The 25,694-nt window shown below is 68.1% G+C and overlaps 4 protein-coding genes across 4 annotated transcripts in view; 2 read left to right on the top strand and 2 right to left on the bottom strand.

Annotated features, from left to right (window-relative positions):
* Window positions 1–3,343: 3,343 nt before the first annotated feature.
* GRINA (glutamate ionotropic receptor NMDA type subunit associated protein 1) lies at window positions 3,344–7,796 on the bottom strand. Its single transcript, XM_039710852.1, has 6 exons — window positions 7,732–7,796; window positions 6,372–6,484; window positions 6,097–6,297; window positions 5,003–5,131; window positions 4,647–4,790; window positions 3,344–4,144 (listed from the first exon to the last, which is right to left on the bottom strand). Exons 1-6 carry the CDS (start codon window positions 7,751–7,753, stop codon window positions 3,995–3,997), a joined length of 759 nt encoding a protein of 252 aa, XP_039566786.1. The 5' UTR covers window positions 7,754–7,796; the 3' UTR covers window positions 3,344–3,994.
* Window positions 7,797–7,804: 8 nt separating this feature from the next.
* Window positions 7,805–9,408, bottom strand: LOC120502896 (translation initiation factor IF-2-like). Its single transcript, XM_039710858.1, has 3 exons — window positions 9,392–9,408; window positions 8,877–9,212; window positions 7,805–7,872 (listed from the first exon to the last, which is right to left on the bottom strand). The coding sequence occupies exons 1-3, from the start codon at window positions 9,406–9,408 to the stop codon at window positions 7,815–7,817; spliced, it is 411 nt and encodes a 136-aa protein (XP_039566792.1). The 3' UTR covers window positions 7,805–7,814.
* Window positions 9,409–10,335: 927 nt separating this feature from the next.
* Window positions 10,336–18,933, top strand: PARP10 (poly(ADP-ribose) polymerase family member 10). The gene is made up of 10 exons (XM_039710856.1): window positions 10,336–10,575; window positions 11,620–11,907; window positions 12,833–13,072; window positions 13,968–14,518; window positions 15,035–15,247; window positions 15,347–15,488; window positions 15,609–16,520; window positions 16,592–16,725; window positions 16,795–16,972; window positions 18,350–18,933. Exons 1-10 carry the CDS (start codon window positions 10,398–10,400, stop codon window positions 18,655–18,657), a joined length of 3,144 nt encoding a protein of 1,047 aa, XP_039566790.1. The 5' UTR covers window positions 10,336–10,397; the 3' UTR covers window positions 18,658–18,933.
* Window positions 18,934–23,605: 4,672 nt separating this feature from the next.
* Window positions 23,606–25,694, top strand: part of PLEC (plectin) — a 95,568-nt gene continuing 93,479 nt past the window's right edge. Inside the window, exons 1-2 of the mRNA XM_039710855.1 lie at window positions 23,606–23,653; window positions 24,070–24,247. Of these exons, the coding sequence (XP_039566789.1) occupies window positions 23,621–23,653; window positions 24,070–24,247 (211 nt within the window). The 5' untranslated portion in view covers window positions 23,606–23,620. The remainder of the gene's footprint in view (window positions 23,654–24,069; window positions 24,248–25,694) is intronic.

Here is a 25,694-nt window from a genome sequence, read left to right as displayed (position 1 = left end):
GTGTATCAAATGTTTATCAGAAATTTGATTCTTGCTTTCCTGGCATATCAAAAGTTTACCAAAATTTGCTACTGGCTCGCCTGATGTATCCGCTACAGCTCCTTTAACGCCTTTCCTGCAGGAAGCCTCATTTTCCTAAAATAAAGCAGTTCCTGGAATTTTTGTTAGAGGCAACTTAAAGCTTTATTTTTCAAGCCTCGATCTTCAAAGAGGTGCTGGAGAAATGTTCCTCCCTTTTTCCTCGGTCACTGCAGCCCCTCACAAAGGACCTGGAGGGGCTGGAGCGTGTCCAGGGAAGGGATGGAGCTGTGGAAGGGTCTGGAGCACCAGAAAGTACTGAGGGAGCTGGCGGGGGCTGCTCAGTGGAGTTTAAAAAGGACGAATAATCAGTTTGGGGCCAGTTCCAAAGTTCCTGATTTGAATTAACACTTCAGAAGCAGCATTGAGGAGGAAAAAAAAAGAAAAACAAACAGAATGAAGAAAGATGAAAAGTAAAATGGAGAAATAGGGACATAGGCAACACCACCCATTTATTGATGAAAAAAAGTTTCACTCAGGAAACTCATTTTTCTTTCAAATTGGGGATTTTCCCTCTTTACCCGCTCAGCTCCTGGAGTTGCGGTTCGGGAATTGTCCACAGGAGGGCAGCAGCAAGCGCGGTGAAAATCGACGGCACCGCGCATGCGCCGCTCCCGGCTGCAGTTCCGGGCGCCAACAGCAGGCGGCAGCACGACCCTTGGACCCTTCCCGAGATGGGGCAGCCGCAGCTTCTCTGGGGAACCGTGCCAGGGAAAAATCCCTTCCCAATGTCCCACCTGACCGCCCTGTGGCGGTGGGGAGCCATTCTCCCTTCCCCTGTCCCTCCGTGCTTTGTCCAAAGTCTGTCCCCGGCTCTCCTGGAGCTCCTGCAGCCAGTGAAAGTGGCTTTGGTGTCTCCCTGGGTTCTGCTCCAGGCTGGACACCCCCAGCTGTCTCCACGGCAGAGGGGCTTCACCCCTCGAAGCATCTCCGTGGCCTGCTCTGGACTCACTTCAGGAGCTCCACATCGCCTCCGTGCTGAGGCCCGGAGCTGGCAGAGTGATCCAAGAGGGAACGTCTCATGGTGGGAAGGGCTCAGTGCCTGCCCCACTCCCACCCCAGAACCAGCACCCCGCACAGAGCACCCGAAGGGCTCCCGTGGCTCCGGGCTTGGCCTCTGGCAGCGTCACTGGCCAAGCAGCTGCTCCTGTCCCTGGCTGCAGCCCCAGTGCCTCCCCTGGCACTGCGGGCACGGGGCCAGCCAGGGCAGGAGGCAGCGCAGGGGCCAGAGGGACACGGGGACAGCCGGGACAGCCCCGGGGCTGTGGGACACGGGGACAGCCAGGGCAGGAGGCAGCGCAGGGGCCAGAGGGACACGGGGACAGCCGGGACAGCCCCGGGGCTGTGGGACACGGGGACAGCCGGGACAGCCCCAGGGCTGTGGGACACGGGGACAGCCAGGGGAGCCCTGGGGCTGTGGGACACGGGGACAGCCAGGGCAGGGGCAGCACAGGGGCCAGTGGGACACGGGGACAGCCGGGACAGCCCCAGGGCCATGGGACAAGGGGACAGCCAGGAGAGCCCTGGGGCTGTGGGACACGGGGACAGCCACAGCAGGAGGCAGCACAGGGGCTGTGGGACACGGGGACCGCTGGGACAGCCCCAGGGCCATGGGACACGGGGACAGCCGGGACAGCCCCGGGGATGCTGTGTGTGACACTCACATGGCCTCAGGGGTGGGACAGGGACAGCAGCAGCACGACAGGTGCTGGGGAGGGATTTACAGAAATAAACAAACGAGGCCGCAGGGTGGAATCCGGAGGGCAGGAGAGAGGAGAAGCTGCCAGGGCAGCTCTGCTCCGCAGGGGCGGCCTGGAGCCAGCAAATCAGCCAGGCTCTGCTCTGGAAATCAGGGACAGGGGACAGAGAGGGAGCTGGGACAGGGACAGGGGACAGAGAGGGAGCTGGGCAGCCCTGGGAGAGGGACAGGGGACAGAGACAGAGCTGGGACAGGGACAGGGGACAGAGAGGGAGCCCTGGGAGAGAGACAGGGGACAGGGAGGGAGCTGGGCAGTCCTGGGAGAGGGACAGGGGACAGAGAGGGATCTGGGAAAGGGACAGAGGACAGGGAGGGAGCTGGGCAGCCCTGGGAGGGGAAAGGCTTGCTCTGGACACCCAGGAACAGAGCAGTGGGCAGTGGAGCCCCGGGGACAGACAGGTGGGAGATGCAGCTGGGGTGCTGCACCCCCCCACACTGCTCTGTGATCTCAGAAATGCCACCAGACCCCAACGAGCAGCACTTGTGCTGAGCTCCTCCAAGCTTATCAGGAGCACAGTCTGCTCCCAGGAATTCCTGCTGGATAACGAGCTCCTCCTTTAACAAACAGCCCTGGGAACTCATTTTTCTTGCCTGAAGAACAGCCCAAGTGGAACATTGTCTCTGTGGAACTTTCAGAGAGAGCTCCTGGCCCGGATTGCAGGCGGGATCGAAAACGAGCATGGCCAAAGTCCACCCTCTCTCCTGTGACCTGCAAACACCTCCTGGGAGCTTTGGAGCTCTCCTGGTCCTGGGCTGTGCCCGGCATTCCCAGGAGGGGCCCTCACCTTCGCTGTGCTCAGAGAACCAAAGCCAAGCCTGGGCTGCTCCCCTGCCCCTCGGGGCTCAGCCCTCAGCCCCTGCAGAGGAGCAGCTTTTACTACTTTTATTTCAAACCTCCTTTTGCTGATGCCTTTGCTGGTGCCACCTTAAAACCCTTAAAAGCTGCTCTTAAAACTTTCAAACAGGAAAGACCTGGGAGCAGCAAAGGAAGAGCAGGGAATGCCTCCCGAGGGAGAATGTGGAGACAGAAATATTGGCCAGGGCTGGAGCTGCCAAGGAACGTGTCAGGAGATGCCAGGCTGGACTGGGCATCAAGGAATAATGGAATGGTTTGGGTTGGATGGACAAGCCTCTGAGCCCACCGGGTCCAGCACTGCTCAGGGCACTGCCAAGGCCACGTCCCCAAGTGCCACATACAACACATCTGTCAAATCCCCCCAGGGATGGGGACTCAGCCCTGCCTGGGGCAGCTGTGCCAGGGCTGCACAGCCCTTCCCAGGAAGGAATTTTTCCAATATCCCACCTAAACCTCCCCTAAACCTCAGGAAACAGGACCCAGCCTCACCTGGCTGCGTCTTCCAGTCCTGCTGGGGTCTCCCCTGAACCTTCTTGTCCCCAGGCTGTCCTCAGCTCCCTCAGCCCTGGTGCCACCTGACCCCAGCTGGAGTGTGGTGGTGACACTGGGGGCTGGGGACAGCAGGACACGCTGGGATGGAGCCAGAGCCGTGGGAGATGAACAAGACAATTTATTAACAGCAGGACCAGGATGGGGCCTCGGCCACGCGGGGAGGGCAGGGGGGGTCTGGGGGTGCCACAGACAGGGGCTGTGGCTCGGGGGTGGGGACAGGCAGGTGGCAATGGGCAGGGCTGGTGGCTCAGGGGGTCGGGAGTGTCTCCACATGAGGACAGTGGCTCAGAGCAGGAGGGTCTGAGGGTGCCACAGGCTCAGGGGGTCTGGGGACAGACAGGGACAGTGGCTCGAGGGGTTCTGGTGGTACACCCACGTGGGGACGGTGCCTCGGGGATGTCTGGAGGTGCCACAGGCAGGGACCGTGGCTCGGGGTGGGGACAGGCAGGGACAGTGGCTCAGAGGGTCTGCAGTGCTGCTGGCACTGCCCCTGCCCGTGCAGCTGGCGTAGTGACAAGGGTGACAGGGAGGGGACAGCGTGGTGGGGACAGGACAGGACACAGGGGGTTCCAAAGTGCTTCCAGTCCGCGTTCAACGCAAAGGGAGGGGGGAAATCGTATTCACAGCGGGGAGGAGCAGGGGGCCGGGCGAGCCCCCGCGGGGAGGAACCGCGATGAGAACGGCAACAAAACCGGCTACGGGGAGGGGATCCCGAGCGGGGCGGGGCCGCGGGGCCGGGGAGGCGGGGGCTACTCCTTGGCCCTGCCGATGATGGCGAGGATGTAGAGGAAGATGTTGATGATGTCGGTGTAGAGGTTGAGCGCGGCGAAGATGTACTCCTCGGGGCTCAGCGCCAGCTGCTTGTTCCCCAGGATCAGCTGCGTGTCCACCGCCAGGAACTGCGGGACGGGGCAGTGTCAGGGGTGGAGGAACCAGCCAGCGGGTCCCATAAATCCCTCCCACCCCAAACCTGCACCCTCCACCGCCAGGAACTGCGGGACGGGGCAGTGTCAGGGGTGGAGGAACCAGCCAGCGGGTCCCATAAATCCCTCCCCCCCCAAACCAGCCAAGCACACCCTGCCCCATCCATCCTGAGCACGCCCTGCGTGTCCACCACCAGGAACTGTGGGACACAGCAGTGTGGGGGGCAGGAAGAACCAGCACAGGTCCCCTCCATCCCAAACCAGCCAAGCACACCCTGCACCTGCATGGCACGGGGCAGTGTGGGGGGCAGGAGGAACCAGCAGGTCCCACAAGTCCCCTCCATCCCAAACCAGCCGAGCACACCCTGCACCCTCCACCCCGAGCACACCCTACATCTCCCCACAGAGCCAGAGCACCCCGGGGTGCTGGTGGCAGTGTCCCCCCTCAGCAGCTGGGGGTCCCAGCCCCCCGACTCACGCAGGTGAAGAGCAGGGCCCCCAGCGAGGCGTAGACGATGTCCACGATGCGGTTCCGGATGAAGATGCACAGGATGGAGAAGAGGACGAGCACGACGAGGCAGATGATGAGGACGCCCCGGCACGAGGTGAAGTCGTACTTGGTCTGTGGGGAGGGGGATTGGGGGGGATCAGACCCCGGTGTGGAGCCCCCAGAGCCAGCAGGGAGCTGGGGAGGGCTGTACACCCCATCTGGGGTCCAAAGGCCCAGGAGAGGAGATCCCACAGCCCCCCAGGAGCCCAGCAGGGAGTCACTGGGGTGTCGTACCCCCAGTTTGGAGCCCCCCAGGCAGGAGCAGGGGCAGCCCTGGCACTGACCTGCAGGGAGAAGATGACCACGGTGAAGCAGACGACGACGGTGATGCCGACAGCCATGATGACAGCCTCAGTGTCATAGAAGCTGGCTATCATCCCCACCATGTAGGACAGGCTGACAGTCAGGATGGACTGGGAAGGCAAGGGGGGAACCCATCAGGCCTGTCTGCCCAGCCTGGCATCCCCAAACACGCCATGTGCCCCCTGGCTCAGCGCCCTCAAACCCACCCCACCCAGTGCCCCCACTGTGGCACCCCCAAACCTTCCATGTGCCCCCAACCCAGCACCCTTAAACCCTCTGTGTGCTCCTGGCTTGGCACTCCCAAACCCACCCCACTGTGGCACCCCCAAACCTTCCATGAGCCCCGAACCCAGCATCCTTAAACCCTCTGTGTGCTCCCTAGCTAAGCACCCAAGCACCCCTAAACCCACCCCACTGTGGCACCCCCAAACCTTCCATGAACCTCCAGCCCAGCAGCTTTGAACGCTCTGTGTGCCTTGGCACCCCCAAACCTGCCCTGTCTCACCACCCAGCTCCAAACTTCCCCAAAACCTCCGTGGAGCAGCACCCCAAATCTGCCCGCTCAGCCTCCAAACCTGCTGTGTGCTCCCTGGCTCTGCACCCCTAAACCCACCCCACCGTGGCACCCCCAAAGCTTCCATGGACCCCCACCGCAGCATCCTTAAACCCTCTGTGTGCCTTGGCACCCCCAAACCTGTCCTGTCCCCCCACCTAGCTCAGCACCCCCAAACCCATCCCACCGTGGCAGCCCCAAACCTTCCATGAGCCCCCAGCCCAGCATCCTTAAACCCTCTGTGTGCTCCCTGGCTCTGCACCCCTAAACCCACCCCACCGTGGCACCCCCAAAGCTTCCATGGACCCCCACCGCAGCACCCTTAAACCCTCTGTGTGCCTTGGCACCCCCAAACCTGTCCTGTCACCCCACCTAGCTCAGCACCCCCAAACTCACCCCACTGTGGCACCCCCAAACCTTCCATGAGCGACCAGCCCAGCACCCCTAACCCCCGCCACGCCGTGTCCCTGGCCCAGGAAGCCCCAGCTGCTCCTGGCCCTGCCAGCCGTGCCCCCAGCCCACCAGGGACACGAGGTTCCAGGGGTGCTTGCGGCGGAAGTCGCCACAGCAGCTGAGGACGATGAGGGAGATGAAGAACACGGCGTAGGACACGTAGTACGTCCACACGTTGCGCTGCACGAAGCCCCGCACGCCTTTGACGAAGGTGAAGACGGTCACGAAGGCGAAGGTGACGGTCAGCTGCAGCGTGAGCACCAGGAACACCTGGGGACGGGCGGCAGGGTCACAGGGGGGCCCCCCGGTGCCCCGCAGCCCACCCCGAGCCCCCCGTGTCCCACCTTGCGGATGAAGGCCTGCCGGATGCTCTTGTCGTCCCAGTGCGCCGACGGGAAGTCCTGGTTGTCATAGTAGGAGGGGGGCCCATCCTCGTGGTAGGTGCTGTGCAGGGGGGCTGTGGGGAGGGGGCCACACCGCTCGGGGAGGGTCCCACGAGACGTGGAGAGTGCCCCCCAAAGCCAGGTGGCACAGCTGGCATTGTTCTGGGCAGTGTCACCCCTCCCAGGGTCCATCCCCGGTGGGCAAAGTCCCCCAGGACATCTGGGGCAGCAGCCACAGGGAGTGGAGCTCTGTGTCCCCCAAAGCGAGGTGTCACAGCTGGCATTGTTCTGGGCAGTGTCACCCCTCCCAGGGTCCATCCCTGGTGGGCAGAGTCTCTTAGCTGCCCCCCAGGATGTCTGGAGGAGCAGCCACGGGAGTGGAACTCTCTGCCCCCCAAAGCCAGCTGGCACAGCTGGCATTGTTCTGGGCAATGTGCCCCCTCCCAGGGTCCATCCCTGGTGGGCAAAGTCCCCCAGCTGCCCCCCAGGACATGTGGGACAGCAGCCAAGGGGAGTGGAGCTCTGTGTCCCCCAAAGCCAGGTGTCACAGCTGGCACAGCTCTGGGCAGTGTCACCCCTCCCAGGGTCCATCCCTGGTGGGCAAAGTCCCCCAGCTGCCCCCCAGGACATGTGGGACAGCAGCCAAGGGGAGTGGAGCTCTGTGTCCCCCAAAACCAGGTGTCACAGCTACCAGTTTTAGGCAGTGTCACCCCTCCCAGGGCCACAGCCAGCACTGTCCCCAGTGAGCACAGTCCCCCAGCTGCCCCCCAGGACCTGTGGGGCAGCAGGTGGAGCCACAGCCAGGTGTCACAGCTGGCACAGCTCTGGGCAGTGTCACCCCTCCCAGGGTCTGTCCCCGGTGGGCAGAGTCCCCTAGAACCTGTGGGGCAGAAGGTGGAGCCACAGGCAAACTGGGGCTGGGGGTACGGGGCCACGGGGTACGGGGGCTGAGGGTAGGCCGGGGGGGCCGTCGGCGGTTGCTGGCCCCCGAAACCGTCGCTCGTCACCAGGAAACTCTTCTCGTGGGACATGGTGGCCCGCGGGCTGCGGCCGCCTTCGTGCTGTGGGTGGGGGGGGAGGGGGGGTCCCTGCTGCCCCACTTGGCCCCCCTGAGCTGCCAGACCCCCCCACTGTCTGCTCTGCTCCCCCTCCAAGGGAGCCCTCCAGGCTGCCCTCAGTGCCCACACCCAGGGGCTGCCCCGCACCCCCGAAGCCCCCAGCCTCAGCCAGGAGCCCAGACGTGTCACACCCCCCCAGCACGGAGCCAGGAGGGTCTCCCAGCCCATCTGGAGCCCCCCACCCCCCTTTTCCCGGTACTTACAGTCCTGGTCTCCAGGGACCATGGGCTGGGGCTGGGCGTAGGGCGGCTGGCCATAGGGGCCCTGGGGGTACAACCGTCGCTCGTCACCAGGAAACTCTTCTCGTGGGACATGGTGGCCCGCGGGCTGCGGCCGCCTTCGTGCTGTGGGTGGGGGGGGACAGGGGGTTAGAGATGGGGGCGTTGTCCCCCACGGCTGTCAGCCCCCTCCTCATCTCCCCCATGGCCATCATCACCCCCCCATGGCCATCACCCCCCACCCCCGGGGGTCCCCAGCCAGTTCAGCACCGCAGTGGGGGTCCCCACTGGGAGATGGCCTGGGATGGGGGACCCTCACTCAGGGGATGCCTGGGATGGGGGTCCCTCACTCAGGGGATGGGGGTCTCCACTCAGGGGATGCCTGGGATGGGGGACCCTCACTCAGGGGATGCCCGGGATGGGGGTCCCTAACTCAGGGGATGCCTGGGATGGGGGTCCCTCACTCAGGGGATGCCCGGGATGGGGGTCCCTAACTCAGGGGATGCCTGGGATGGGGGTCCCTAACTCGGGAATACCCTGGGATGGGGGTCTACCACTCGGGGGATGCCTGGGGTGGGGGTCCCTCACTCGGGAATGCCTGGGGATGGGGGTCCCTCGCTCCGGGATGCCCTGGGTTGGGTGTTCCTGACTCGGGGATGGGGGTCCCTCACTCGGGGGATGCCCAGGGATGGGGGTCCCCACTGGGACATGCCCCAGTATGGGGGTCCCTCACTCGGGAATGCCCGGGGTGGGGGTTCCTCACTCGGGGATGGGGGTCTCCACTCGGGGAAATGCCCCGGGACGGGGGTCCCTCCCTCGGAGGATGCCTGGGATGGGGCTTCCTCACTCAGGGGTGCCTGGGATGGGGGTCCCTCCCCCGGGGATGCCCCAGCATGGGGGTCCCCGCCATCGGGGGGTCCCGTCCTGTTCCCCCCGCCCCCGCGCCCGCACAAGATGGCGGCAGCGAGGCCGTTGCCATGGCAACAGCCCCGGGGCCGCGGGCCCGGCGGCGCCTCGGGGGCTCGGCCGCGGGGCTGGCACCGCCGCGCGGCACCCACCGCCCCCTCGGGCTGCCACCGCCAGCGGCGGCGTCCCGCCAGGCCCGTGCCCAGGCCCGGCCGCGGCCCCACCTCATGGAGCCGGGCGGGCTCCACCGCAGCCCCGGGGCCGCCCCCGCTCCCGGGAGCCCGGTTACAAAACCGGGCGGTGCGGAAGCGGCGGCTGCGCCCTGCGCGGGGCGCGCGCAGCCGGCGGTGCGGTACCGGTCCCGGTAGCCGTGCGGGCTCGCTGCCGCAGCCTGGCAGGCGGCGGTGCCGAAGCGGTTCCGCTGCCGCAGCGGGCCCGGCCCGGCCAACGGGCAGCGCCCCGAGCTGCGCGGGGTCCGCTCGCTGCGCGCCGGGCGGGGCGGGGCCTGCGCGGGGCGGGGCTTGGAGGGGGCGGGGCTTCGCCCGCTAATGCTGCGTAGGCTACAGAGGAGGGGCGGGGCCTCGTTGGGGGCGGAGCCACGGGTTCCGCGCAGCACAGCGCCCCCTGGTGGCGGCGGCGCGCGTTCGGTGCGGGCGGCCCCGGCCCCGCCGTGTCACGCGTGGGGACGGTCACGAGCCGCAGGTGACGAGACAGGGGCGGCCACGTGTGCCCCTGTCACCCCTGGGCATGGCCCATGCGCTTGTGTCATTCTCGTGTGCCTCTGTGGGGCTTTTTCCGTGTCCCCTTATCGCATCTGGTGTCAGTTCCGTGTCCCTGGTCACTCGTGGGGATGGTCACGAGTCCCCCAGTAACAAGTAAGGGACGGCCACATGTCCTCCTGTCACCCCTGGGCATGGCCCTTGGGCCTGTCTCATTCTCATGTACCTCTGTGGGGCTTTTTCCTTGTCCCCTTGTCACATCTGGGGTCAGTTCCGCGTCCCCATGTCACTCGTGGGGCTTATCTCATGTGCCCTTGTCACGTGTGGGGTCAGTTCCGTGCCCCCTGTCACTCGTGGGGCTGGCCACGGGTCCCCCGATCACACACGAGGGACAGTCACTTGTCCCCCTGTCACCCGCGTGGCTGGCCCCGTGTCCCCGTGTCCCTCTCGGGGACAGTCCCGTGTACCCCCGCCACCCGTGGGGTTTTTCCCGTGTCCCCTCGCCACATCTGGTGCCAGTTCCGTGTCCCCGGTCGCGCGTGGGGCCGGTCCCGCACAAGGGACAGTCACTTGTCCCCCTGCCGTGTCCCGCGTGTGGCCGGTCCCTCGGTCCCCGTTCCCCCTCCGTGTGACCGCCACGCGTCCCCGCGTCCCGCGTGGGGCCTGTCCCGTGTCCCGTGTCCCGTGTCCCCACCCCTGTCCCGCCCCCCGCCCTTCCCCTTCCCGTTCTGGGCCCGGTTTCGGTTTCGGTTCTCGGTCGGGGCGGAGCCTCGCAGCGTCCGGTGAGAGGGGGGGCCCTGCCCCGCGGGGTGGGGGGCTCTGCCGGGGGCCGTGGGACCCCCACGGGGCTGGGGAGGCCCGGGGCGATCGGGGGGTTCCGCTCTGGGGTGGGGGGGTCCCTGCTTGTGGCTACAGGGGGGTCCCCCCCTGCGGGCGCGGGGCCGGGGGTGCGCTCGGTACGGGGGGTTCGGGAGGGGGTTCGGGGTCACGGGGGGAGTAAAGGAAGCGAGGGGGTGCCAGCCCCAAATGTGTGTGTGCCCCAGGATGGCCGGGGGGGTGCTGGAGGTGCGGGGGGTGCCCCCCGACGCCCCCGAGGAGCTGCTGGTGCTGTACTTCGAGAGCCGGCGGCGCTCGGGCGGGGGGCCCGTGCGGAGCTGCCAGCGCCTCGGGCCCCTCCTCTTCGTCACCTTCGAGGACCCCCAGGGTAAGCGTGGGCAGGGGGCCGTGTCCCGGATCCAACGGGGAGCACTGGGATGGGATTTGGGGGTCTCAGTCCCACTGGGAGCACTGGGATAGGGTGTGGGGGATCCCAGCCCCTCTGGGATCACTGGGATGGGATTTGGGGGTCTCAGTCCCAACGGGGATTGCTGGGATGGGATTTGGGGGTCTCAGCCCTACTGGGATCACTGGGATGGGATTTGGGGGTCTCAGTCCCACTAGGAGCACTGGGATGGGATGTGTGTGTGACTGTCCCAGTCCTGACTGGGAGTACTGGGATTGTGTTTGAAGCTCCCAACCCCAGTGGGAGCACTGGGATAGGCTGTGGGGGATCCCAGATCCAACTGGGAGCACTGGGATAGGCTTTGGGGGATCCCAGTCCCACTGGGAGCACCGGCATGGGGTGTGGGAGTTCCTAGCCCCATTGGGATAACGTGGGGGGGATCCCAGACCCAACTGGGAGCACTGGGATAGGCTGTGGGGGTTCCCATTCCCACTGGGAGTACTGGGATTGTGTTTGGAGCTCCCAACCCCACTGAGAGCACTGGGATAGAATGTGTGGGCCCAATCCTTACTGGGTACACGGGGATAGGGTGTAGGGGTTCCCATTCCCACTGGGAGCACTGGGACAGGGTGTGGGGGTTCCCATTCCCACTGGGGGATCCCAGCCCTGCTGGGAGCACTGGGATAGGGTGTGGAGGGCACAGTCCCAACTGGGAGCACTGGCATGGGGTGTGGGCGTTTCCAGCCCCACTGGGATAAGGTGGGGGGGATCCCAGCCCCACTGGAAGCACTGGGATGGGGTGTGGGGGTTCCCATTCCCACTGGGATCACTGGGATTGTGTTTGGAGCTCCCAGCCCCACTGGGAGCACTGGGATGGGGTGTGGGGGGTCCCAGCCCCACTGGGAGCACTGGGATGGGGTGTGGGGGGTCCCATTCCCACTGGGATCACTGTGAGCAGTCCTGTGGGGTCCCGGGGGGTGAGGGGGTGCTGGGTGAGCCCCCACTGACCCCGGTCTCCCTGCACAGATGCACAGAACGTGCTGGCCCACAGCAGCCACAGGCTCGGGGGGGCCGAGCTGAGGGTGCGCCCGGCCCCCCCCTGGGACCCCACCCACCTGCTGCTGCGGGGTCTGGAGCCTGGGACCCCCCCCGAGCACCTGCAGACCCTGCTGGGGGTCCCCCCCGACGCTGTCACCCTGTGCCAGGGCTCTGTGCCCGGCTGGGCGCTGCTGCGCCTGCAGGACCCCCTGAGCCCCCCAGGTGGGACTGGGGGCCGTGGGGGGACACCAGGGTGGGAGCGGGATGTCGGGGGTGGTGGGCAGGGGTGGTGGGATGGAGCTGCCAGGGGGATGGGGGGAACAGGAGGGGGAGACAGGGCTGGGGTGACAGGGTCAGGCTGCTTTTTGGGGCACGTGTTCTGCTGCTGTGCCCTGGTGCAAGAGGTGGGAGCATTGGGGGGCGAGGGGCTGATGGGCTGGGGGGTCTGGGAGCACCAGGGGAGCATTTTGGGGCGCGGGTTCTGCCAGGTGCCTTGGTGCCAGAGGTGGGAGTATTGGGGGGCTGGGGGCCTGATGGGCTGGGGGTTCTGGGAGGGACACCAGGATGGGATGGGGATGTTGGGGATGGGGTTGAGGAGGGCAAAGGGGATGTGATGGAGCTGCCAGGGGAATGGGGGGCAATGAGGTGGGGATCCAGGGCCTGGGGTGACTGCTGAGGGGTGGGGGAGCAATGGTGCCGGGGTGGGAGTATTGGGGGGACAGGGGCCTGATGCGCTGGGGGATCTGGGGGACACCAGGGTGGCATTTTGGGGTACAGGTTCTGCTCTGTGCCCTGGTGCCAGGGGTGGGATTATTGAGGGGCCAGGGGCTGATGGGCTGGGGGGTCTGGGAGCACCAGGGGAGCGTTTTGGGGTGTGGGTTCTGCTGGGTGCGAGGGGTGGGAGTATTGGGGGACAGGGTGCTGATGGTCTGAGGGATCTGGGAGCACGGGGTGGCGTTTTGGGGCACGGGTTCTGCTGGGTGCCCTGGTGCCAGGGGTGGGAGTATTGGGAGGGCAGGGAGCTGATGGGCAGGGGGGTACACCAGGGTGGCATTTTGGGGCGCGGGTTCTGCCGGGTGCCCTGGTACCAGAGGTGGGAGTATTGGGGGGCAGGGTACTGATGGTCTGAGGGATCTGGGAGCACCGGGGTGGCGTTTTGGGGCGCGGGTTCTGCCGGGTGCCCACCCCCTGGGCACGGCAGCGCCGCGGGGGCGCTGGCCCGGCCGTGGGCGCGCGGTGCCAGCGNNNCGGCAGCGGGGGCTGGCGCTGCTGCGGGTGCCGCAGAGCCCCGCGGTGCTGGTGCAGGCGGCGGGGCCGGCGCTGAGCCGGGACCTGCTCGAGCTCTACTTCGAGAACCGGCGCAGCGGCGGCGGCCGCGTGAGCGACGTGCGGCTGCTGCCAGGGGGGCGCGGGGCCGTCGTCACCTTCCAGGAGCCCGCAGGTGAGCGGGTGGGGCCAGGGTGCCAGGGCCATTTGCACGGGAATAGGGTGATCGTGGGGGCATGGAAATGGGGTGGTGAGGTGGGTGCAGCGCCCTCAGTGTGGGAATGGGATGCCAAGGTGGGCACGGTACCCTCGATGTGGAATGGGGTGCCAAGGTGGGCATGGCGCCATTGGTGTGGAATGGGGTGGTGAGGTGGGCACAGTGCCATTTGCACGGGAACAGGGTGATCATGGGGGCATGGGAATGGGGTGCCAAGGTGGGCATGGCGCCATTGGTGTGGAATGGGGTGGTGAGGTGAGCATGGTGCCCTTAGTGCAGGAATGGGGTGGTAAAGATGGGCATGGTGCCATTTGCACAGGAACAGGGTGATCGTGGGGGCATGGAAATGGGGTGCCAAGGAGGGCATGGTGCCCTCAGTGCAGGAACAGAGTGATGACGTGGGCATGGTGCCGTTTGCTCAGGAATAGGGTGATCATGGGGGCATGGGAATGGGGTGCCAAGGTGGGCACGGTGCCATTTGCACAGGAACAGGGTGATCATGGGTGGATGGGAGTGGGGTGCCAAGGTGGGCACAGAGCCCTTGGTGCACAAGTGGGGTGGTGAGGTGGGCATGGTGCCATTGGCACAGGGACCGGGTGGTCATGGGGGAATGGGGTGCCAAGGTGGGCACAGTGCCCTTGGTGCAGGAGCAGGATATTGAGGTGGGCACAGTGCCATTTGCACAGGAACAGGGTGATCACAGGGGAAGGGGATGCCAAAGTGGGCACAGAGCCCTTAGTGCAGGAGCAGGGTGGTGAGGTGGGCACAGTGCCATTGGCACAGGAACAGGGTGATCATGGGGGCACGGGGAGCCGTTCTGGGCCCCAGCTGCCTGTCCCTTTGTCCCCCGCAGCCGTGGAGCGGGTGCTGCAGAGGCCACACCGGCTGCAGGACGTGGTGCTGGAGCTCAAACCCCACTTTCCCTTCCTGGAGCTGCTGGAGGAGAGCATGGACATGCCCATGGACGCTGTCCCCGCTCCGGACAGGGCCCCTCCTCCTGATGTGGAGCCCCTGCTGGTCAGGCAGCCCTTGCTGGACACAGATTGCCCGCCGGACTCGGAGCCATCCTCAGACCCCACCGTGGCACACACAAACCCCTCACCAGACACAGTACCAGCAGCACCAACATCACACCCAGCGCCAGGGCAGCCACCAGCCACCTTCCCCAGCGGGGACAAGGACACAGAGGGGTTCCGGGCCGTGCCCAGCCAGCCCCAACCCCCCAGGCCCGTGTCGGTGGTGGTGCCGGGGCCGATGTCGGCGGTGCTGGAGCAGGACGAGGCGCTGGTGCCAGCGGAGCCGGGCGCCATGCGGTACCTGCAGCAGCACTACCAGGACGTGCTCAGCAGCGTCCCCGAAGTGTCCCTGCTGCCACTGGAGGGGGGCGACGTCTCTGGCTTCCGGGTGAGCTGCAGCTGGGGTAGAAGTCACAGGATTCACAGAAAGACTAGGTTGGAAGAGACCTTAAAGATCATCGAGTCCAGGGGTGTGGGCAGGTACAGGCAGGTGTGGGCAGGTAAAGGCAGGTGCAGGGAACAGTGCAGGCAGGTGTGGGCTGGTAAAGGAGGGTGTGGAAAGGTACAAGCAGGTGCAGAGAGGTGTGGGGAGGTGCAGGCAGCAGTGCAGGGAGGTGTGGGGAAGTGTGGGCAGGTGCAGGCAGCTTTGGGGAGATACAGGCAGCAGTGCAGGGAGGTACAGGTAGGTGCGAGCAGGTGCAGGCAGGGATGTGGGCAGGTACAGGCAGGTGTGGGCAGGCACAAGCCGGGGTGCAGACAGGGCTCTGCTGCACTCCCACCTCCCCATGCTCACGGCACATCCTGGTGCCAGAGGCTGCCAGCCCCATGGTGCTGCCCACACTGCCTGCAGGTGAGTGGGCAGGCGCTGGTGCCCAGTGCTGACCGTTTGCCCATCTGCTGCCAGGTGAGTGGGGAGCCGGGCCGGTGCCAGGCCATGGCAGATTTCCTGCAGAGCCTGCTGGACTCGGTGGCCTCGCACCCCACAACCCTGCGCTTCCCCGGCGTTGCCCGCTTCCTGTGGGACGTGGCTGGGCAGAGCCTCCTCCAGCAGCTGGAGAGCCGCTTCCAGTGCGTCATCCAGCTGGACGGTGAACCCTGGAGCCCTCCGGATCCCCAGGTGCAGCCTCATGGGGAGGGGTCTGGCAAGTGGGTGCCATTGTGCTGGTCCCTGCTGTGCCAGAGCAGCGTTGGTGATGCCACCCCTTGATCCCCACAGCTGGAGCTGGAGGAACTGCTGTGCCCAAACACCCACCGGGAGCCCCAGTCACAGTCCTGGCACGGGGACCTTCCTGAGGGCAACAATGCCACTGCTGATGGCGATGGTGATGGTGGTGACGAAGGCTTTCGTTCCAGCGCAGGTGAGGTGCCACTTTGGTGCCCGCTCTCCGGGCGCTGCAGTGGGATGAGGGGACCACGGGTGCTGGTCCTCCCCCAGGACGCGGTGGGGCCTCATGGCTGACACCCCGCTGCTCCTGCAGAGGAGATCAGGGAGGTGCTGGCAGCGCTGCGCCCGAGCGACGCCGACGACCACGGCAGCCCCGACCCGTGGCCTGACGCCGTCCCCGGCGACGAGCGGGACCCCAACGCCGCGTTCATCTGCGCGGCCGGCGGGGACGGTGCCGGGGAGCTGCTGTCGGACACCGGGGTGGAGGAGGAGGAGGAGGTGCAGATGGCCCTGGCCATCCAGTACTCCATGGACCACGCAAGGGACGAGCAGGAGGAGCTGGAGCGCGCCACCGCCCTGTCCCTGCACTCCTACAGCCGGGAGCAGGAGCAGGAGCAGGCCGAGGAGGACGCCAGGCTGCTGGCCGCGCTGGAGGCCTCGCTGGAGGAGGCGCTGCTGGCGGCAGACGCGGCGCAGGTGACGGTGTTCTGCTCCTTCGAGCAGGACGCGTCGCTGGTGGCGCAGGAGCTGCAGCGGGCGCTGGCGGGGCAGCTGCGGGCGCAGGACGTGGCGAGCGAGCGGCTGCGGGCGCTGCCGGCCGCCGGCCGCTGCGCGCTGGCCCTGCTGCGGTGCCGGCACGCCGTGCAGCTCGGCCTGCGCGGCGACACCGCCACGCTGCGCGGCTTCGCCGACTACACGGCCGCTGCCGCCCGAGACCTCGCGTCGCTGCTCCACCGCCTGCCAGCGCCGGGGCACGCTGCCACCGCTGCCACCACGCGCTGGGTGCGCTGGGATCCCTCTGGCACCGCCGTCCCCTACGCCCCCGAGGCTGCGGCGCTGCTGGAGCAGGCCTGGTTGCGCCAGGAGCGCCGGCTGGATCTGGTGCTGGATGGCCGGCCCTTCACCGTGGACTTGGAGCGCATGGAGGAGTTTGACATCGGCAGCGCCCGCGCCGTGCCCGTCTGCCGCAGCCAGCCCCCCATGGACAGCACCTTCTTCCCGCTCGGTGCGTGTGGGTGCTGTGGGGCCAGCCCTGCCCCTCGCTGTGCCCACGCTCACCGGGGCTTTGTCCGGCAGGGCCAGAGGTGGCTGGGCTGGAGGAGGAGGTGCGGCTGATGGCGCTGGCCGAGGACTCGGAGGAGTTCGCTGACACGGTGCGCCATTTCTGCGGCACTCTGGAGGAGCTGCAGAGCCAGATCAGCGTCGTGCAGGTGGGGCTGGGCGTGGGGGACCCCCAGGGTGTCCCCGTGGCAGAGCAGTGACACGGCGGTGCCCAGCAGGTGCAGAAGCTGATCCACCCAGTGCTGTACAAGCAGTACCAGCTGAAGAAGGGCAGCGTGAAGCGTGCCTGCGCCGCCGGCACCGCCGTGGAGCGCGTCCTCTTCCACGGCACCACCAAGGCCTCCAGCTGCGAGATCTGCCTGCACGGCTTCAACCGCAGCTTCTGCGGGAAGAACGGTGAGCGCCGGGTGAGGGGTGACCACGCGGTGCCCTTGGTGTGGGAACAGGGCGCCAAGGGAGGCATGGTGCCATCAGCACGGGAACAGGGCACCAAGGGGGGCATGGTGTCGTTGGCATGGGTACAGGGTGTCCATGTGGGCATGGTGCTGACGGCGTGGGAACAGGGCACTGGGTGCCATTGGCATGGGAATGGGGTGTCAAGGTGGGCATGGTGCTCTCAATGTGGAGTGGGGTGGCAAAGGTGGGTATGGTGCCCTTGGTGTGGAATGGGGTGGTGAGGTGCGCATGGTGGCATTTGCAGAAGAACAGGGTGATCACGGGTGGATGGGAATGGGCTGCAAAGGTGGGCACGGTGCCCTCAGTGTGGAATGGGGTGCCAAGGCGGGCACAGTACCCTCAGTGTGGAATGGGATGGTGAGGTGGGCATGGTGCCATTTGCACGGGAACAGGGTGATCACGGGTGGATGGGAATGCAGTGCCAAGGTAGGCACAGTGCCTTCAGTGTGGGAACAGAGTGGTGAAGTGGGCAGGATACTATTTGCTCCAGAATAGGTTGATCATAGGGGCATGGGAATGGGGGTTGAGGTGGGCACAGTGCCATTTGCACAGGAATAGGGGGATCACAGGTATATGGGAATGGGGTAGTGAGGTGGGTACGGTGCCCTCTCAGTGTGGGAATGGAGTGGTGAGGTGGGCATGATGCCCTCAGTGTGGAATGGGATGGTGAGGTGGGCACGGTGCCATTTGCATAGCAACAGGATGATGACAGGTGGGTGGGAATGGGCTGCAAAGGTGGGCACGCTGCCCTCAGTGTGGGAATGGGGTGCCAAGGTGGGCATGATACCCTCAGTGTGAAATGGGGTAGTGAGGTGGGCACGGTGCCCTCAGTGTGGAATGGGGCGGTGAGGTTTGCAAGGCAGGGATGTGGGCAGGTACAGGCAGGTGGTGGGCACGGTGCCCTCAGTGTGGAATGGGATGGTGAGGTGGGCACAGTGCCATTTGCACAGGAACAGGGTGATCACAGGTATCACGGGTGGATGGGAATGGGGTGCCAAGGTGGGCACAGTGCCCTCGGTGTGGAATGGGGTGGCAAAGGTGGGCACGGTGCCATTTGCACAGGAACAGGGTGATCATGGGTTCATGGGAATGGGGTGCCAAGGTGGGCATGGTGCCCTCGGTGTGGAATGGGGTGGTGAGGTGGCATGGTGCCATTTGCACAGGAACAGGGTGATCACGGGTGGGTGGGAATGGGGTGCCAAGGTGGGCACGCTGCCCTCAGCGTGGAATGGGTTCCCGCTGTGGGCCAGGGGTGCCAATGTGGTCCCGGAGCTGCTGGCACACCCCCCCGTGCCCCAGCTGATGCCCGTCCCCCAGCCACGCTCTACGGCCGTGGCGTTTACTTCGCGGCGCGCGCGGTGATCTCGGCGCGGGACCGCTACTCCCCGCCCAGCGCCAACGGCACCAAGTTCATCTTCGTGGCCAAGGTGCTGACCGGGGAGTTCACGGCCGGGCGGCGGGGGCTGCGGGCACCCCCTCTGCGGGAGGGCTCCGGGGTGCCCCAGCGCTACCACAGCGTGGTGGATGACCCGCGGCAGCCCGACATCTTCGTCGTCTTCAACGACACCCAGGCCTACCCGCAGTACCTCATCACCTGCCGCAGCCGCCACGGGGGCCCCCTCTGAGCCCCCTGGCAGTGGCTCTGCTTCATGGAGCCCTTTTTATCCTCCCGGCGTCCGCCGGCACTGGTGCCAAAGTGGGGGTTACGGTGTCCAGGGGCTCAAGGTGTGCAGGGATGTTCCTGCCCTGCCCAGGAGCTCAGAGTGGGGGGATCCTCCCTTGGGGAGGTTCCTGGGCACCCTCGTGCCAGGGCAGGAGGTGGGCAGGAGGACTTTGGGTCACCCGTGTGACGCCAGTGAAATAAAACTTGGAATAAGACTTCAAATAAAATTTGAAATAAATTGGAGCCTTTTGCATGACTGGGATTGAGGGAGGACTGGGGGGAGGGGGGGAAATTCCAGAATTCCAGTCCCAGCTGGGAGCATGGGAATAGGGGGAATGTCTCAGTCCCAGCTGAGATCACTGGGATTGGGATGGATGGGGTCCCAGACCCGACTGGGAGCACTGGGAGTGGGGTCAGGCAGGAGCCCGGCTGTGTGTGGGTGCTGTGTCCCCCTGAGGTGGCTGTGCTGGGTGGTGGCTCTGAGATGCCCCCGGTGACAGGTGGGCGAGGGCAGGGCTGGGGGTCTCGGTGACCCCCGCGCCCCTTTGGGGGCCGCACACGGAGCGGGCGCGGGTGTGGCACCAGCGGCCCCGGCCCCGCGGGCACGGGCGGGCCCCGGGCCGGGTGCGGTGGCACCGCGCCGGCGTGTGCCAGCCCCGCTGACGTGTGCCAGCGCTGGGATCCCGCCGGGCGCCGTGCCAGCCGTGCCAGACCCGCGCACGTGGCGCCAGCCCCGCTGCCCGGGGAACGCCGGAGGATGGAGGTGAGAGCCCAGAGGGTCGGGGGTGCGGGAGGGGTCCTGGCCGCACGCCCACCCCCTCTGCAGAGTCCGGTGCCCCGCGCCCCGCGGGTGCCCCGCGCGGGGAGTGCCCGGCGCTGCCGGTGCCAAGCGTGCCGGACCTTTGTCCCCTGACGCCGAGGGGCCCGCGGGGCCCAGCGCCGCTGAAAAGGGCTCTTTGTCCGGCCCTGGCCGGGGGACTCGCTCCCTGAGCCCGTGCCGGCACCGGCACATGACCGCGGCGGCAGCGGCTGCGCCAGCGCCGGGTCCGGACGGACGGAGCGAGCGGCAGCCCCGGCACGGCCGCGGCCAGAGCGGGCGGGGGTCTGAGCCCCCTCACGGCAGGTACCACGGTGGGGACAGAGCGTCCGGGACAGGGTACAGCCCCGGTACCGGCTCCCGGGGGCGCCTCACGCCTCCCCGGTGCGGGGTCCTCGGTGGTCTCTGCGCCCCGCGGGGTGGGCTGGGGTTGGCGGGGTCACTTTGGCACGGATGGCCCCGCTGGGGCTGGGGGTCGGGGGGCTGTGCCGCGACACAGGGTGTGGTGGGGGGCACCCCGAGACCCCCCCAGTGTGTGTGTGTGTGTGAGCACAGGTGTGTTCCTGCGCCGTGCACACTGCGGGGCTTGCGCCGGGGCGTGCCTGCAGCCAGACGAGGCCGGGCACGCCCGTGCCCACCCGTGCCCACCCGTGTCCGCCACACCCAGGTGTGCTCAGCACTGGGGGCTGTTCTCCGCTCCAGCTCCCTTTCCCGGTACCGGCTCCGGTTCCTGCCACCAGCTCTGGTTCCCAATTGGTCCTGTTCCTGTTCCCAGCTCCTATTCCCGGTTCCAGCTCCTGTTCCTGTTCCCAGCTCCTGGTTCCAGCTCCTGTTCCTGGTCCCAGCTCCAGGACCTGGCAGCTGCTCTGGTCTCCAGCACCAGCTCTGGATAAAGGCATCGGTTCCCAGCACTGGTGCCCGGCCCCAGCCCCAGTTCCCGGCATGATCCCAGTCCCCAATCCCACCTCCCCAGCCGGATTCCCGGCTCCCCATCCTCCCCACCAGACATCCTGCCGCAGCGCTGGTGGCTGGAGCCGTGCTCGGTTCTCCGGCCACAAGAGAGGCTCGTGGCCGGCAGGGTGTGAGCGCCGTGCCAGAGCCGTGCCAGGGCCGTGCCAGGGCCGAGCCGGTCCAACCCCTCCGCCACCGCGCTCCTCTGGGCTCTGAATGCGGCAGCCGGCGGTGGCCCGAGCCGCCGCCAGACGCGCGGGTGCCCCGCCCGTGCTGGGCCGTGCTGGGCCGTGCTGGGCCCGCAATTGAGAGCCCAGGCGGGGCAGAGCCGAGGGCTGCGGGACTTCCCTGGGGGAGCGCGGGGCGGGACCGGCTTCGCTGGGAGCGCGGGGCGGGGTTCGCCCTCCCCGCGCTGGTTGCAGCGGTGAGGGTTAACCCTCTCCGTGTTTGGTGTACTGGTCACGGCTGCCCTCTCCGGACTGGGCGTACTGGGTGTACTGGTCGGTTAAGCCGTGTCTGCTGGGCGTACTGGGAGCACTGGTCAGGGTTAACCCTCTCCGTACTGGATGCGCTGGGGAGAGTTAATCCTCTGCGGACTGGGTGTGCAGGGGAGGGTTAACCTGCTCCGTACGGAGTGTACTGGGTGCGCTGGGCACAGTTAACCCGTGCCATGCTGGCCGTACTGGGAGCACTGGTCATGGCTAGCCCCTGTTTCTGGCTGTACTGGGAGCACTGGTCGTGGCTGGCCCCTGGTTTTGGCTGTACTGGCAGCACTGGCCCTGGTTCTGGCTGTACTGGGAGCACTGGTCGTGGCTGGCCCCTGGTTCTGGCTGTACTGGGACCACTGGCCGGGGCTGGCGACTGTACTGAGAGCCCTGGTCGTGGCTGGCCCCTGGCTCTGGCCGTACTGGGAGCACTGGCCGGGGCTGGCCCCTGGTTCTGGCTGTACTGGGAGCACTGGTCATGGCTGGCCCCTGGTTCTGGCCGTACTGGGAGCACTGGCCGGGGTCGGCCTTTCGTTCTGGCTGTACTGGGAGCACTGGCCGGGGCTGGCCCCTGGCTCTGGCTGTACTGGGAGTACTGGCCGGGGCTGGCCCCTGGTTCTGGCTGTACTGGGAGCACTGGCCGGGGCTGGCCCCTGGTTTTGGCTGTACTGGGAGCACTGGCCCTGGTTCTGGCTGTACTGGGAGCACTGGTCGTGGCTGGCCCCTGGCTCTGGCCGTACTGGGAGCACTGGCCGGGGCTGGCCCCTGGTTCTGGCTGTACTGGGAGCACTGGCCGGGGCTGGCCCCCGGCTCTGGCTGTACTGGGAGCACTGGCCGGGGCTGGCCCCTGGTTCTGGCTGTACTGGGAGCACTGGCCGGGGTTAATCCTTCCTGCGCCGGGTGCCCGGGGGTGCCTCCCCCGCGGGGTGCGCTGGCTGTGGAGGGTGGGGCGCTGAGATAAAGCGCCCCCCGCTGCCCGCCCCCCGCCCCGCCCCTGCCGCGAAGCCGGAGCCGGAGCCGGTGCCGGTGCGGGCGGAGCCCCCGGGGCCATTTTCCCCCGGAGCCCCCGCGGTCCCGGTGCCGGTGCTTCCCCGCCGGTGCCGCATCCCCTGCGGAGCCCTCGCGGTGCCGGCGCCGTTTCCCCCGCCGGTCATGCCCCCCCGTGGCGTCTTGGCGGACATCGTGGCGCTCGGTGAGTCCCCGCGCGTGGGACCCCCCTCGCCCAGTCCCCCGTGGAGCCGGGAGCGGCGGAGGGGGCGGGGGGGGCTTGGAGATGCTGCCGCAGGGCTGGGGGGGAGGGGGGCTGCGGCGTGGAGGGGTGGTGCGGGAGGGCTCTGCTGGGGTGCAAGGGGTGCTCAGACCCGAATCTGGGGGCTGGGGCGTCCCTGTGCCCCCCTCTGTGGTGGGGGGGAGGCGGCGTCAGGCCCGGGGTGGAGGGGCTGCTCGGGGGACGTGGGCGATGGAGCCGGTGACTCAGGCTTGGCACCGCGCTGCCCCCCACGCCCGCCCCTCGCCTGCTCCCCCTCACTGCCCCCCTACGCCCGCCCACCCCCCGCCTGCTCCCCACTGCCGGGGCGATGCCGCTGGGTCTGGGGGCGCCGGTGCTGTCGGTCGCGCCGGGGTCCCGGGGCGCCGCGAGGGCTGGGCGCTGTGGTGTCGGTGATGTCGGTGGGTCCCGCTGCCGGCCCCGGTGCTGCCGGGCCCGGTGACTTTCCCGGGTTCGGAGCTGCTGCAAATGGCGCCTGGGCCGCGGCAAACGCCCGGTGCTGCCGGCTCCCCGGGGAACGAGCCCGAGCCGGCGTCAGGGCTGCGGCGGCGCCGGAGCGGAGGTGGGATGGCGGAGGCGCCGGGATCGCGGAGGTGTCGGGATGCTGCGGGCAGCATCACGGAGATGCCGGGAGAGCGGAGGCAGCGGGATGGCGGAGGTGCCGGGATGGCGGGGGCGGGATCACGGAGGTGCCGGGATGATGGAGGCGGGATGGCGGAGGTGCCGGGATGGCGGGGGCAGGATCACGGAGGTGTCGGCATCACCGAGTCATCCCCGCCCGGGAGTCGTCACAGCCTCCGTCCCGCTGCCCCGGGAGCACTCGCGGCACCGAGGTGCTGCAAGCGGCACCGACCCCGCAGCCGCTCCGAGCCCCCCGACCGCTGCCCCGCTGCCGCTGCGGTCTCGTCTCCCACGCCCTCGCTCCCGCTGCTCTTCCCGAGCGCGCCCCGGCTGCGGCGGCACCGCCACGGGCGAGCTCCCGGTGCCGGACCGGCCACCACCGCTCCCGGCCCGTCCCTTCGCCGCGGTGACCCCATGGGGACCGTGTCCCTAGCGACACCGCCCTGCACGGCTCGGCCCGGCTCGGCACGGACCCCGCTTCCCCGCGGCTGTCCCGAGCGGTTCCGGCACCTCCGGGCGCCCCGTGATTCCGCCGTGCGCTGCACCGGGCGCTGCCGGTGCTGCGGTCCCGGTGCCCGGTGTGCCTGGCACCGCCTCTCTACCGCAGGAGCCGGGGCCGGCGGTGCCGGGGGTCCCTAAGCCAGAGGGGGAGCAGTGGCGATGCTGGGGATCCCTGCTGCCCGGTGCCGGGGGTCCCTGAAGAGAGAAGGAAGGAGATGGAGATGCCGGGGGTCTCTGGTGCTCGGTGCCGGGGGTCCCTGAACGGAGAGAGGGGACAGTGTTGATGCCGGGGGTCCCTGAAGCGAGAAAGAAGGAGGTGGCGATGCTGGGGGTCTCTGCTGCCGCGGTGCCGGGGGTCTCTGAAGTGAGAGGGGAGACAGTGGCGATGCCGGGGGTCCCTGGTGCCCGGTACCGGGGGTCCCTGAACCGAGAAGGAAGGAGGTGTGGCGGTCCCGGGGGTCCCTGGTGCCCGGTGCCGGCGGTCCCTGAAGGGAGAGGAGGGGCAGTGGTGATGCCGGGGGTCCCTGCTGCCGCAGTGCCGGGGGTCCCTGAAGGGAGAAAGGAGGTGGAGATGCTGGGGGTCCCTGCTGCCGCAGTGCCGGGGGTCCCTGAAGCGAGAAGGGAAGGAGATGGCGGTGCCGGTGGTCTCTGGTGCCCGGTGCCGGGGGTCCCTCGCGTCCAAAGGCGGTGGTCCCGGTGCCGGGGGTCCCTGACGCCGTCCCTCTGTGGCAGGAGCCGGGGTCGGCGGCGATGGCGGAGGAGAGCTCGAGTGGCAGCAGCGGCTCGCCCGGCGCCGGGGACACGCTGCCCTGGAACCTGGGCAAGCACCAGCGCTCCCAGCGAGCCAAGGCGGCCGCGGGCAACGGGACGGTGCTGGACCCCGCCGAGAGAGCCGTCATCCGCATCGCAGGTACGGCCCGGGGGAGCGGAACGTGCCCGGGGGGTCGCGGGGGAGCCGGGCCGTGCCTGGTGGGCGCGGAATGAGCCGCTGTGGGGCGGGGGTCGGGATGTGTCCGGGGGTCCGGGATGTGACCCGGGGGTCCGAGATGTGTGCAGGGGTCTGGGATGTGACCCGGGGGTCGGGATGTGACCCGGGGGTCGGGATGTGTCCGGGGGTCTCGGGCGAGACCCAGGGGTCTGAGACGAGCCCCGGGGGGATGGAGGGGTGGGCGGTGTCTGGAGGCCCGTGGGGCGATGCCGTGGGAGTCCCACGGGGCCCGGGGGATAGGGGGGTGGCACAGCGATGCGAGCTGCGCTGGGGTCGGCGCAGTGAAGCCGCGATGGGGGATGCCGAGCCGTGCCGAGCCGTGCCGTGCCGTCCCCGTACAGCTGCCAAAAAACGCTCGGCGTTTCCCCCCCGTAAAGCACTCAGCCCCCCCGCGGCACAGAACCCTCCCCCCGGCTATTTCCGTTACACCTCCCTGTCCCTCCCTCCCTCCCTCCCTCCCTCCCTCACCCAGTCCCTCCCTCCCTCCGCCTCCCCCACCCCCCCGGCGCTGTCCCCGCTCGAGTTTCGGGGCATTAATGTCTATTTTTAGGGATGACGATGCCCCGTCCCATGGGGCCGATGTGTGTCCCCCCCCCAGCTCGCCCACGGCCGGGACTCGGCTCCGGGGGGGGGCTCTTGGGGGCCGCAGTGAGGCCCCCTCCGTGCCCCTCCGGTGGCACCGGGAGCTGAAAAAAATCCCTCGGTGCTCTTGGGGCTGCCGGGGGAGTCCCGGGGGGGGCGTGACGTCCCTGTCACCGCCAGCCGGAGGGGACGCGGGGGTCTCTGTGAGGGGCTGAGCGTTCACCAGGGGAGGGGGCGAGGGTGGGGAGGCCGGGGTGCGAATCGGGGGTGTCTCTGAGCCGGTTGTGGGGTGCACCAGGGACCCCCCACCCCATCCCTCACCACCCGAGCCCCCAGCCCCACACTGTCCCCTATGACCTGCGACCCCTGTCCCTTGTCACCCACCCCTCGCGCTCCTCTGGGCACCCGTGGGTGCCCCACGGACGGGGCCAGCACTCTCGGGGTTCGGGCAGTGCCGCATCCCCAGCACCGGGTGACCCCTTGGGGGGCGCGGAGGGCTCCCCTTGCCCCGTGGGGTGCCCTGCCCCGCGGTGCCGTGCCCCGTGGGGTGCCCGTGGGCGGGTGCCGTGCCCGGGGGTGGGTGGGTGCCGTGCCCGTGGGCGCCGTTTCCGCGCTCCGGGGCGGTGTCCGGCGGTTCCTTTAAAGGGCTGGGCGGGGGCACGCCCCGTCCCCAGTCCCGTCCCCTGTCCCGTCCCGTGCCCCTGCCCAGCCGCGGGGTGCGGGGCCGCCGAGCCGCCGGACACGCCGGACGCACCGGGCACGCCGGACCCCGGCCCCGGCCCCCGCC

Source organism: Passer montanus, unplaced genomic scaffold, assembly GCF_014805655.1.
Source record: "Passer montanus isolate IOZ18808 unplaced genomic scaffold, ASM1480565v1 scaffold233, whole genome shotgun sequence".
Lineage (NCBI taxonomy): Eukaryota > Metazoa > Chordata > Aves > Passeriformes > Passeridae > Passer > Passer montanus.
The sequence above is the reverse complement of the archived record's forward strand: the minus strand, read 5'-3'. Positions and strand labels throughout refer to the sequence as shown.